The sequence below is a fragment of the Bubalus bubalis genome, chromosome 3, assembly GCF_019923935.1.
Source record: "Bubalus bubalis isolate 160015118507 breed Murrah chromosome 3, NDDB_SH_1, whole genome shotgun sequence".
In the NCBI taxonomy this organism is placed as follows: domain Eukaryota; kingdom Metazoa; phylum Chordata; class Mammalia; order Artiodactyla; family Bovidae; genus Bubalus; species Bubalus bubalis.
This window is the reverse complement of record NC_059159.1, coordinates 41,341,651-41,353,855: the sequence shown is the minus strand read 5'-3', so window position 1 is coordinate 41,353,855 and position 12,205 is coordinate 41,341,651. Positions and strand designations below refer to the sequence as shown.

Sequence of the window (12,205 nt, the reverse complement as noted above, 5' to 3'; positions counted from 1 at the left end):
CAGGAGAATTCCTGTGCGCCCCCATCAGTGGGTCCCATTTCCCGAGTGCAGGGCACACATATCCCAGCGGCTGGGTCGCTAGGTCCTGTGGTTCTTCACGTGCGTGCCTGTCCTGAGAAAAAAAAAAAATAATAGCTCAGGGCCCTGACAGCTTAGTGGGCCGTCGGCACAGGAGAGGAAGTCAGCAGGAACAGGTGCAGTGAGGCCGTTGGGGGTGGGGGGGCGGCCTCAGCTGCCAAAGGGCCAGATTGGATTGAGTGTGGCCGTGGCCGGCGCCCTGGTGACCCGTTGACACCATTCTCAGGCTGCCGGCTGCCCCGGGGGCCGGCGTGTTGTGACAGCAGAGGAGCCAGGGCCCCCACCGAGAACTTGGCTCCAGCCTTGGACCCGAGCAGCACAGTGCATTCCTCTGCCCATTCACTCTCTGCACATGTTCCCAAGGCCCTGCCGCGCGTTAGCCGTGGGTGCTGGGCCCTCAGTGAGGGCTGACACCCAGTCCCCACCCCAGGGGTTCAGGGACAAATGGGCAGGATCACCAGGGGCGCTAGAAGGTCACACGCTGTAGGAATTCTGAGCTGGGACACCAGGGAGGGCACCCTGGAGGAAGTGATGTCCGAGCGGGTGATGGGACAGACCCCGCCAGGGGTGGGGGTGGAGGAGGGTCCTTCAGGCCGCTGCAGGAGAGACCCCCCCCCACCCAACCGATGGAGTCAGATGGAGGCCTTTCTCAGGCGCTGTCCTGTCCCGGCTGCGCCACGGACCCGGCCTGCTGTCCAGGGAGGGGGTGTCTGTGCGGGGGCCCTGGCCTCCGAGTGGTGCTGGCAGTGCCAGCAGGGTTAACGGCAGCTTGACTTCCCTACGGCCTTCTTTGCCCTCCTTCTCCGAAGGAAGCCTCCATGGAAATTACAGAAATAAGTGCCGGCTTTTGAGGACTCTGCTGTTCCACCAGGTCCCTGCCAGGCCCGGGCCGCCTTCTCGCCCACGTTCTGTCAGCCTTGGGCTCTGACCTGCGCGGAGCCTTGTTCAGAGGGCCGAGGGCTCCCTTGGGGGCCCTTCCTCAGCCCCCACCCCCTGAACCCAGCCCTGCTCCCCACCAGCCAGGGATGGGGCTCCGTGTACAAATGGTACCCAAGGAGGAGGGGCGCAGGAAGTGACATCGCTCGGCCCGCCCCCACCTCCCTGCTCCCTATAAAAAGCAAAATGGTGACTCAGAGAGGAGAGTTGGAAGCGTCCTGCCTCCTGCTCCCACTGCTAATTTTTAGACTTGGAATTAGGCAGGAGGCAAAGGAAACAGCAGCTCGAAGTACGCGACTGACATGTTATTAAGCGGGTGGCAACCGCGGAGCCGCCCCCCCTGGACTCCCCGCGGCCCCTGAACCGCAGCGCCGGGTGCCTGCTGGCGCCTCGGGCCGCGCAGCCCTGCCTGGGCCGGGCGTGGATGGTGGGGCCAGGGCCATGGCAGCCGGGGGCCGCCGCCGCCGCCCACTGCGCTACCAGTCCCTGGCAGCCCTGGTGGAGGACTCTCAGTGGCCTTTCTTGTTCCTTGTCTCAGACTTCAGTTACGGGGCGGACGACTACGACGCAGAGGGGAATGAGGAGCAGAAGGGGCCCCCGGAGGGCTCGGAGACCATGCCGTACATCGACGAGTCGCCCACCATGTCGCCACAGCTCAGCGCCCGGAGCCAGGGCGGCGGGGACAGCATCTCCCCCACCCCACCCGAGGGGCTGGCACCTGGGGTAGGTATCCCTGCTTTTCCTTCCAGGTTGGGGAAGAGGGTGTTTTGTCGGGAGGAGGGGTAGGCAGGCATGGTGCCATGGGCCAGGCTCTGCTTGGGGTGCTCCTGGGGTGCTGGACTTGGGAAACTGGGGCCTGGCCATTCTTGGTGCCCTTGGGTCTCATTCTGGTCCTGGGCTCTCAGACTAGCCCTCCCCCATCAGCCCTCGCCTCCGGCCACCACCTGCTGCTCTCTGTGCCACCCCGTACCTGTCCCTGCCTCTCTACCAGCCATCTGCTTCCCCCTGTCTCCTGGGCCCCTCAGCTCTTTCAGCCTTCTCTCTCAGCTCCTCTCTAGCAGGATGGGGCCTCGTGGAGGGAACAGGCTCTCCTCTCTGGGCCCCGGGCCGCGCACTGGCTCCATATGTGACCTAAAGGCTGTAAAGGGCACAGATGTTGGCTCAGCAAACCAAGGCTGGCCTGGGTGCCGGCCATGGGTGGGGGGCGGTGAGCAGCCTCTGTAGCATTCCCTGAGGACCCCGGCCCCATCCATCCCTCGTCTGCTGACTCTGGAAGGGAATGAGCCCTCATGGTGTCCTCCTCTCCTCTTGTCCACTGGTGAGAGCTCTGCTCCAAAGAGAAGCGTTTCACGAGCAGTACTGAGGATGGGCTCTGAGACAGGCCCGGGGACAAGACGTGTGGAGGTTTGCAATCCTGGTAGTTAATGATGTTCCTGGCCACAGGGACCGGCTTTGTCTGGATCCAGCTTGTGCCACGTGTCTGATACACAAGACAAGTGAGACAGAGGGGTTACTGGGGGCTGTTCTTCTGAAATTGGGAAGAATCAAAACCATTTCTTCTGCCCGGGGCGGGGCTTGGATTGCTCGGTCCTACTTGGTAGGGGCCCTGTCCGGCTGTGTTTTGTAGGGAGTCCCCTTTCTTCCCTCTAATACCCTTGAGGAGCAGTTGCTGAGATGCCGGGAGATACTTGTTTCTCTCCTTCAGGGCCCAGTGCTGCTCGCACCAGCCGGAAGGCTGCCTGTACTCTACCATTTCTTGAGAAACCCCTGCTTCCCTTCCTCCCAACCTCCTCGGCCACCCTCCACCCCTGCGGAGAGCTCTCACCCCCTCTTTGCACACCAGGGTGGCTGTTATAGCCTTTGGCAACAAGGGCCTTGGCAACCAGCTTCCCACTTGGGGGAAGCCACATTGTTGCCATGGCAACAGAGGCCTAGGCAGAGCTTATCAGCTGCCAGGCAGTACAAGTTTGGAAAGGGATGAGGGGGGGGCAGGTGGGAGGAGGAGATGATGGGCAAGGGTATTGGTCAGGCTCAGGCCCCCCACAACCAGCATTCTGGGGTGTTGTCCTGTGGTCCTAGGGAAGGGTGGCAGGTGAGAGACAGCCATCGTGGACTTGCAGGGCAGGATTTGCTACTAATGGAGGAGAGGGTGCTCTGGGACCTGAACTGACTCCAAGCAGGGGAGGCAAGGTGAAAACTGCTTTCCCACACTGCCTTTAGGTCTCTGACCACATCAGGGCTTAGAGACATCCTGGGGAGTGTCCGTCATTGCCCCTGTGAGCAGACACAGAAAGACTCACTGCAGGACTCAACCCAGCACCAGGAATGCTGGTTGAGAGCTGAGAACGTGTGGCCAGATTAGAACTGCTTGCTGGAGAGAAAAGCCGTTTCCTTTCCCCTCTCTGCCTTCCTCCTCACTTCCTGTCTTGTCTCCTTCCCTTGTCACATGACTACCTTGCAGGAATGCTTGTCCATCAACTTTTAGATGCCCTGGTGAAAGGTACTCAGGTGCTTTCTCTAGTGAAACAGATCCCAGGCATAACAGGAAGATGCCCCCGCCTGGAGCCCTGGGGCTTCGGGGCAAGGACTTCCTTTACTACAATACTGCCCATTTTGCTTGGTGACTCACAAGAGAAGAACTAGGTTTGAGGACTAAAATCCAAGAGATGCTACAGTGAAAACTGACCAAAGGGCTTGGAAACCCCAGGATTAACTTTTGCACCATTGGCTAGAAATGATACAAGATAGGGTTGGGGAGCATTAATCCAACTTGAAGATCCCAACTGAAGATTCCAGCCCCATGCAACCCCCTGCCTGCCTACCTTCTCTCCTGAGTTGCCTTTCTGCCCTTTCTGCTGTGCCACTGGCCCCATCTAGTGGACACAGAAACTATTGCTGTTTATAATGGGGTGTTGGAGAGTTCACACACTTCTTCCTGAGTCCTTAGGAACTGTTTCAGCATTATAAAAAAAAAAGAAGAAGGAAAGAAAAAGAAAGCCAAGGTTTCTGCTACTTGGCTCTGCTCATTTGGCCAGGCAGGTCCCCTCCCTGCCAGGCTTCCTGTTGGGGCGTTGGGAACAAGGGGATTTTTGGACCAAGTCAGATGATTGTTCTAGACATTCAGAGATATGGCCTTTCGCAGCCGGGCATTCCACAGCCAAATATGTAGCCAACTTGTTCCTGGAAGCCCAAGGAACAAGTCATTGCATTAGAGTTCTCCAGAGAAACAGAACCTTTAGGATACAGAGGAAGAAGAATTGATGTATTAAAGGGAACTGGCTCACTAAAATCATGGAAGCTGAGAAGTTCCAAGTTCTGCAGCCAGCAAGCTGGAGGCCCAGGTGAACTGATGGAATAGTTAGTTACAGTCCAAGTCCAGGAGAGTTGATGGTGGAAGTTCTAGTCCGTATTGAGTCCAAAGGCAGGAGAAGACCTATGTCCCGGCTCGAAGACAGGCAGAGAGTAAATTCTCCCTTGTGCATGCATGCCCAGTCACTCAATCATGTCCGACTCTTTATGAACCCATGGACTGTAGCCCACCAGACTCCTCTGTCCATGGAATTTTCCAGGCAAGAGGAGTGGGTTGCCATTTCCTCTCCAGAGATCTTCCCCACCCAGGGATCGAACCTGCATCTCCTGCATTGGCAGGCGGATTCTTTCCCACCTTGAAGTGAATTCTCCCTTCAGTTCAGTTCAGCCGCTCAGTCGTGTCCGACTCTTTGCAACCCCATGAATCGCAGCACACCAGGCCTCCCTGTCTATCACCAACTCCCGGAGTTCACTCAAACTCATGCCATCCAGCCATCTCATCCTCTGTTGTCCCCTTCTCCTCCTGCCCCCAGTCCCTCCCAGCATCAGGGTCTTTTCCAATGAGTCAACTCTTCGCATGAGGTGGCCAAAGTACTGGAGTTTCAGCTTCAGCATTAGTCCTTCCAATGAACACCCAGGACTGATCTTCTTTAGGATGGACTGGCTGGATCTCCCTTACAGTCCAAGGGACTCTCAAGAGTCTTCTCCAACACCACAGTTCAAAAGCATCAATTCTTCCCTTATGTCACCCTTTTGGGCTATCCGGACCTTCAACTGATTAGCTGAGGCCCATCTGGACCTTCAACTGATTGGGTGAGGCCCATCCACATTGGAGAGGGCAAACTGCTTTGCTCAGTCAACTGTTTGAAGCATTAATCTCACCCAGAAACACCCTTACAGACATACCCAGAATAACATTTGGCCAAATGTCTGGGCACCTGTAGCCCCATTGGTTTGGTTCATAAAACCAATCCTATGGTCAGACTCTCCTAGCAGCTCAGAGAATGGTGGGGCCATGAGCTTTTGATAGATGAATATGTGCTACTCTCTAGCAGTGGGACCTTAGACCAGTATCATAACCCCTCTGACCCTCAGTTTCCTCATGTGTGCTGCTGCTGCTGCTAAGTCACTTCAGTTGTGTCCGACTGTGCGACCCCATAGACGGCAGCCCACCAGGCTCCCCCGTCCCTGGGATTCTCCAGGCAAGAACACTGGAGTGGGTTGCCATTCCTTCTCCAAGGCATGAAAGTGAAAAGTGAAAGGGAAGTTGCTCTTCCCTTTGGTCCCTTTGTGACCCCATGGACTGAAGCCCACCAGGCTCCTCCATCCATGGAATTTGCCAGGCAAGAGTACTGGAGTGGGGTGCCATTGCCTTCTCCATCCTCATGTCTAAATAGGACTAAATACCTGAAGGGTTGTTGAGAGGACAGCCTGAGATAGCCCCGGTGAGGCCTGTAGAGCTGGGCCTGGTGCGCTGTGGGTACTCAGTTCTTGGTGACGACGGCCCACAAGACTCTCTTCACCAGCCTTAAGAGGGGTAAGGACCCAGTCTTATGAATGTTTGCGGGACAACGACTGACTCTGCTTTTGCAGTCTCCTTTCTGGGGTTGGCTCTGTCCTCGCAGGTGCAGGAGCCCAGATGAAGCTGGGTCTCTGGTGTCGGCGGGACACATGCTCCTCGCTCCCCAGCTCACCGCTGCAGCCTCATTGTGCTTCGTGCCTTAGACGTGCCCCAGTGTGCAGCCCAGTGAGGTGTCAAAAGTGAAGCCCAACGCCCTGCAGAGCATTCCTTTCCCCCGAACCCGGGCTGAGCACAGCGCCCTCTGGTGGCTTCAGCAGAGGGCCTGCTTTCACCCTGGGAGGGAGGGGCGGGGCTCGCTCTCAGTGACAAGCGGGTTAAGTGTTTCTCCGCCAGGACCCTGGTCTTACAGAAAAGCGTGCGCCCTGCAAACCATGGACTCCTCTGACTCCCTTCTCCGGAGGCACACTGCAAAGGGGCCACAAGGCAGAGAGAATATCTGGGTGTTCCTTCAGTGCCACCACTTTCTAGCTGTGTGACCTAAGGGCTGTCCCTCAACCTTTCTGAGCTCCAGTTGGCTCATCTATAAGGTGAAGATACTGAGAATTTCCTTTCTCTTGACCTCACACAGCTGTCAGGAAGCTCCCATGAGATGGTGCCAGGTGGAGCGCTTTGTAAGGTCTGTACGTGTTAGGACTGCACTAGCTGCTGAATTGAGGGCTTCACTCTCCACAGGGCAGGATAGTTTAAAGATGGGTGGGGGATATTTGAGATGATCACCATTGTCGTCCTTCTCATCCCTCCCCATCCCCCAATACCCTTTCTTCCCCACAACTACTTACCCTGAGCCTTTTACATGGGTTGTCTTGCGTAAGGCTCACCACAACCCTATGTGGGCTTCCCTGGTGCAGATGGTAAAGAATCTGCCTGCAATGTGAGAGACCCAGGTTCAGATCCCTGGGTCAGGATGATCCCCTGGAGAGGGGAATGGCAACCCACTCCACTATTCTTGCCTGGAGAATTCCATGGACAGAGGAGCCTGGAGGGGTACAGTCCATGGGGTCACAAAGAGCTGGACACGACTGAGTGACTAACACAAGAGCCCTAGGTGGCAGGTGCAATGATCATCATTTTTACTGCTGGGGAAATGGAAGATCAGAGAGGTGACATATTTACCCAAGACCAGCCAGAGGAGCCAAAGATGTATTTAAACTTGCGTCTTTCTCTTTTTCTTATTTTTGGCCCATGCTGGCATGCGGGATCTTACTTCCCTGACCAGGGATTGAACCTGCGCCCCCAGCACTGGAAGCTCAGTCTTAACCACAGGACCACCAGGAAGTCCCTAAATGTGGGTTTTTCTGACGCTGGAGTCTGTGTGGTACTGCCAAGTCCAGTCAGACAACACCTCCCCTTGAAGATTTCCCAGCCCATGGCTGAGCCCTCTGGTGTTTGGAGAGTGTGCACAGTTACTTGAGGGGCACGTCTGCCCTGTGACATCAAGAGCTCTGATCCCCAGTCATCTCTGTGGACCCTATCAGCGCCTGCTGGCCGCCTAGGGGTGTTCACCCTGTGTTGTAGAATTGAACCAACCAGCACCAGGATGGCTGGGGAGCAGGGAAGTTAGGTGGATGCAGTCTCAGGGAATGAAGCTGGGATGAATTGCTGCCCCCTCTTCCCTTCCTGGTCTGTTCGGAGGCTTGTAGTTTAGGATTTGAGGTTGCAGGACAAGGAACTTCCTTCTAGGTGAAAGGAGAAGCCACGTGGAGAGCCAGGAGCCTCTCAGCTGGCTTCCCAGTATGCTCCTTTCAGATCATGTATGAGGCCTGGGTTGGGAGGCTTTGGGGCTGCCCCTGATCTTTACATCTCTCAGGGGTTTCCAGCTGCAGATAAAACCAGGCATCACTCCTCAAGTTACCAACCTCCTGCCTCAGCAGCCTTGCTCCTCATGGCTCCTTTCTAGATCTTTGGTCCCCGCTGCAAAGAGAAGGAGCCTGCCTGGCCCTGCTACTTGACAGGTGCTGCGCCGGGTGCCCGGCTTCATTGCCACCCAGCCCTCCAACTGCTGGAGGAGCCCCCATTTTATAGATGAGGCATCTACGGCTCAGGCAGTTGCTTGGCTTATCTGAGTCAAGGAGGATGTAAATAGGAAGTGGGGAGACAAAGTGCCTTGGTTGTGGCCCTCAGCCCCTCCACAGCTGGCCTTCCCTGGCCTCTGTGGCTCATCGCCGCCCGCCCCCGCCCACCTCTTCACATCTGGATGGGATTTGGGCTTCCCTGATTTGCCACACCTGGCCAACCTGGAGCATCCCTGTAGCGCTCACGGCCTGTCTGGGGTCTCCCTCTCCCTGCTAGTGTGCTGAGATCGTGGTTCATTAACATGCTTCACACTTGATAGAAAGGCTACTTCCAAAGCAGCCTGTATTCGGTGAAGGTCGGTTCATCTCCTGCAGATCCCAGGACAGTGGATAGGAGAATGAGCCCATCCAGACCCAATGTCTGCCCTTGAAGCTCTGGAGTCTTTGGGGGTGGGGCAGGGAGGCCAACTGACCTGCATAATTCACACAACAGATGTGAAATTGCCCCGAGAATGCCTTCACTTTGAGACGTTTGGCCACATAGTTGAGCCGCCAAGGGGCAGAGGCTAGATGGCCTCTGGGCTCCACCAGGGCAAAGAAGGGCAGGGAATATCCCTGCGGCAGGCTGGATCTTACCCACGGACTCTCTTTTCCATCATCTTCACCCAGTTCCTCCGGTTTCCCGGGTGGCACTAGTGGTAAAGAATCCACCAGGAGATGTGGGTTCAATCCCTGGGTCGGGAAGCTTCCCTGGAGAAGGAAATGGCAACCCACTCCAGGATTCTTGCCTGGAAAATCCCATGGATGGAGGAGCCTGGTGGGCTATGTAGTCCATGGAGTCACAAAGAGTCAGACAGCTGAGTGACCCAGCACACCATGCACGCATGCACCTGGTTCCTCCACTAGTGGGCGCTAGCGCTTTCTTTCCACCGTGATGCTCTGATGATGCGCTCATGCAGGGGTCCCCAACCTCCGGGATCTAATAACCTGATGACCTGTGGTGGAGCTAATGTAATAATAATTGGAATAAAGGGCATAATAAATGTAAAGTATCTGATTCATCCCCAAACCATGTCCCCCCACCTGAGTCCATGGAAAAATTATCTTCCATGAAACTGGTCCCTCTGTACCAAAATGGTTGGGGACCACCGCTCTTGTGGACTTTTCTCCCACACGGTTATGAGCTGGTCGCTTCTATCTGGAAGGCCACACAGATTTCCCCCCCACCTCCAACCCTCCTGCCTGTGTGACAGAAAGAAGAGAAACACTTGCACAGCAGTTACAGAAGGCTGGGCCCTGTTGTAGCACTTTATAGACACTGACTCATTTAGTCCTCACCACACGCTGGGAGGTAGGCACTGTGACTGCCCCATTTTCCAGATGTGAAAACTGAGGTACAGAGAGGTGAACACAACCCACCCGAGGCCCCAGAGCTGATGAGTGGTGGCTGCTCATCTCCGTGCTTCTCTGCCAACTGTCCAGGACAAGCCTTCGTGCGCTCGATTGACGTCTTCCTGGCTCTGTAACTTGAAACAACCAGTAGAGTCCCAGTCCCACAGCTGTAAATAAGGATAAATCCCTCCTATCTGGAAGGGCTGCTGGGAGGACCAAGAGACACAGCAACTGTGCAAACACAGTCTGCATCCCCAGGAGAACAGCTCCTCAGATGATCGTTGTCTTTGACCCTCTCCTGGGATGTGAACCCGTTCTCCGTGGGTCCCCAGCTCTGGCTGTCCTGGGGCCCTCCCACCCCCACTCTAGTCCTAGCAGAGGTGGCTCAGCACCCCCCGCTCCCGGCATGCCTGGGAGGCAGAGGCCCGTCTGGAGGGTGTCACGGTGGATGCCCAGTTTCCTCAGGTGCCATCCACCCAACCTGAACCTCTTGATTTATCTTCTTGGGAGACCCTTTGTCTTGCCCTGTAAACCTCCTGAGGTTAAGTCTATTCACTATGTGTTTTTCTGAGCACCTACCCTTTTGTGTTTTTTTTTTTTGGCTGCACCTTGCAGCTTACAGGATCTCAGTTCCCTGACCAGGTTTTGAACCCAAGCCATGGCAGTGAAAGCCCAGAGCCCTAACCACTATACCACCAGGGCACACATTTTATAAGCTCTTGTTCTGGGTGCGGTGGGATAAACAGGAATTGCCCCTCACCGCCTCCCCCCCACACACACATATGCACACACATGCACACAGTCCCTCAACTTCAAGGCTTGAGAGATGTATTAATACAGCATCTCAAGGAAGAAGCCATGTGGCCTCAGGTGGGGGAATCAAGGAAGGCAGCATGGAAGAGGCAGCCTCAGAAAGTAGGTAGTGTTCTGCCTGGGCACTGGTCAGGAAGGACATTCTAGATAAAGGGGGCTGTTTAAGTTCTGGAATGTGGGAAGACCTCTGGAGGTGTGAGAAGAGGGGAATGGTCTGGTGGGGCTGGAGCACTGGGTTCACTGGACGAGGTGGGAGGTGAGGCTGGGATTGGGCTAGGGCTCCCCTTTCCTGCACTCTCCACACCCCAGCACCCCTGCCAAAGGCGAGGAGAATAGCTGGTGCCTGCCAAGGACTCGACACATGCCAGACACTGCCCCATGTGTACAAGTCCTCCCAGCAGACCTAGCATATATGCTATGCAATATGCAAGTTGCTCAGTCGTGTCCGACTCTGTGCAACCCCGTGGACTGTAGCCCACCAGGCTCCTCTGTCCATGGGATTTTCCAGGCAGGAATACTGGAGTGGGTTGCCGTGCCCTCCTCCAGGGGACCTTCCTGACCCAGGGATCGAAACTGCATCTCTTATGTCTCCTGCATTGGCAGATGGGTTCTTTACCACTAGTGCCACCTGGGAAACCCTCAGCAAACCTAGAGTTGGTGTTAGAATTATCCCCATTTTACAGATGAGGAAACCGAGGCCTAGAGAGTTTGAATGACTTGCCTATGGTCACACAGCTGGTAAGAGGCAGAACAAGGATTCCAGTCTAAAATCCAGGAGAGTTTTTTTTTTTGTTTGTTTTTGTTTTACTGTATAAACAGTGTTGTGTGCTGGCTTATATCCAACGTTTGCTTCATGTGATTGAACTCTCTGGGATGTTTGTAGTGACTTCTGCTGTAGCAGAAAAAGGGAAGTCAGAGGGAGGAGGCTGGTTATCAAGATGATGATGAACCTGATTGTATCTGTGGTGGATGCTGGCCCTGGGTCTACTTGTGGCACCGGCCCCGGGGTCAGTTCTCATTGGCCCAGGGTCTGACGAGCTCTGGAAAACATAGGGGTGGGTCTTGAGTTCCTGCTAAGGAAGTAGGAGGGGCCAGGGATAAGCAGAGAAGAGGGAGCGGGGGCTCCAAGCCAGCATCAGGCCTGGCCCTTTCAGGGGACGGCAAACAGCAGAGGTGGTTGTTGTCAACAGTGTGATCAGTTGAGTCATCAGCAAGGGCCCCACTGTCCTTGTTTGGGCTGACTTGGTGGCTTCCTGCTGGACACAGAGTGAGCAATGTGTTAGAAAGAGTAATCTGATGTCAGCGGGAGGGACACATTGAAACGCTGTCTGGTCACTCCCAGTCAGATTTTCCCATGCCTGCCCTTAGCAATGCTGTCAAGGCCATGCCTAACCTGACCACTTGACTGCTGCCCACCTCTGCAGCCTCATCACCAGTCCTCCAGCTAGAAGGTGAGCTCTGCCATGGAGCTTTGTCAGTTTTGTACTGAAATGTTTGCTCATTGCAAACTCTAGTGCCTAGAACTGTGCCTAGCATGTCAGAGATGCCCAGTAAGTACTGGTTGAATGAATGAAGCCTTGCCACCCAGACCGAACTCGTTTCACCGTGCCTCATGCTATCCTGCCTGTCCGCAAGTCACCGCGGGCATGGCTGGTCACTGTTCATTTTCAGGGAGGAGTTTTGTTGTTGTTTTAATCTTTTGGCTGTGCCCTGTGGCCTGCTGGATCTCAGTTCCCCAGCCGGGGATCCTATCGCCCCCGCTGCAGTCGAAGTGTGCAGTCCTAACCACTGAACCACCAGGGAAGTCCCAGGTAGGAGTTTCAAGGCTACCTTCTCTGGAGAACTTCCTGTGACTCCCCTTGCCGCATCAGATGTGCGTGTCTTATGCCCCCAGAGCTCAGTCTAGTTTCCCAATTGTAGCACTTAACACACTTCTTTTTTTAACTTCTTTATTTTTTGGTTATATCATGGAAAATTCTAATTTTATAGAAATGTATAATATAGAAAGTGAAAGTCTCCTTAAGTCTCCTTTTACAGACAGAATATCTGTTAAGAGATGGTTGTATATTTTTCCTTATTTTTC

General features: G+C 55.0%; 1 protein-coding gene across 8 annotated transcripts in view; it reads left to right on the top strand.

Annotated features, from left to right (window-relative positions):
• Positions 1-12,205, top strand: part of ABR (ABR activator of RhoGEF and GTPase) — a 186,208-nt gene that overhangs the window by 86,568 nt on the left and 87,435 nt on the right. For 7 of the 8 annotated variants that reach the window (XM_045164930.1, XM_045164931.1, XM_045164935.1 and 4 more), the window contains exon 2: positions 1,553-1,737. In XM_045164930.1, coding sequence (XP_045020865.1) covers positions 1,553-1,737 — 185 coding nt within the window. Of the gene's footprint in view, positions 1-1,546; positions 1,738-12,205 lie in introns of those variants that run through there. The other variant, XM_045164936.1, reaches the window with a different exon arrangement.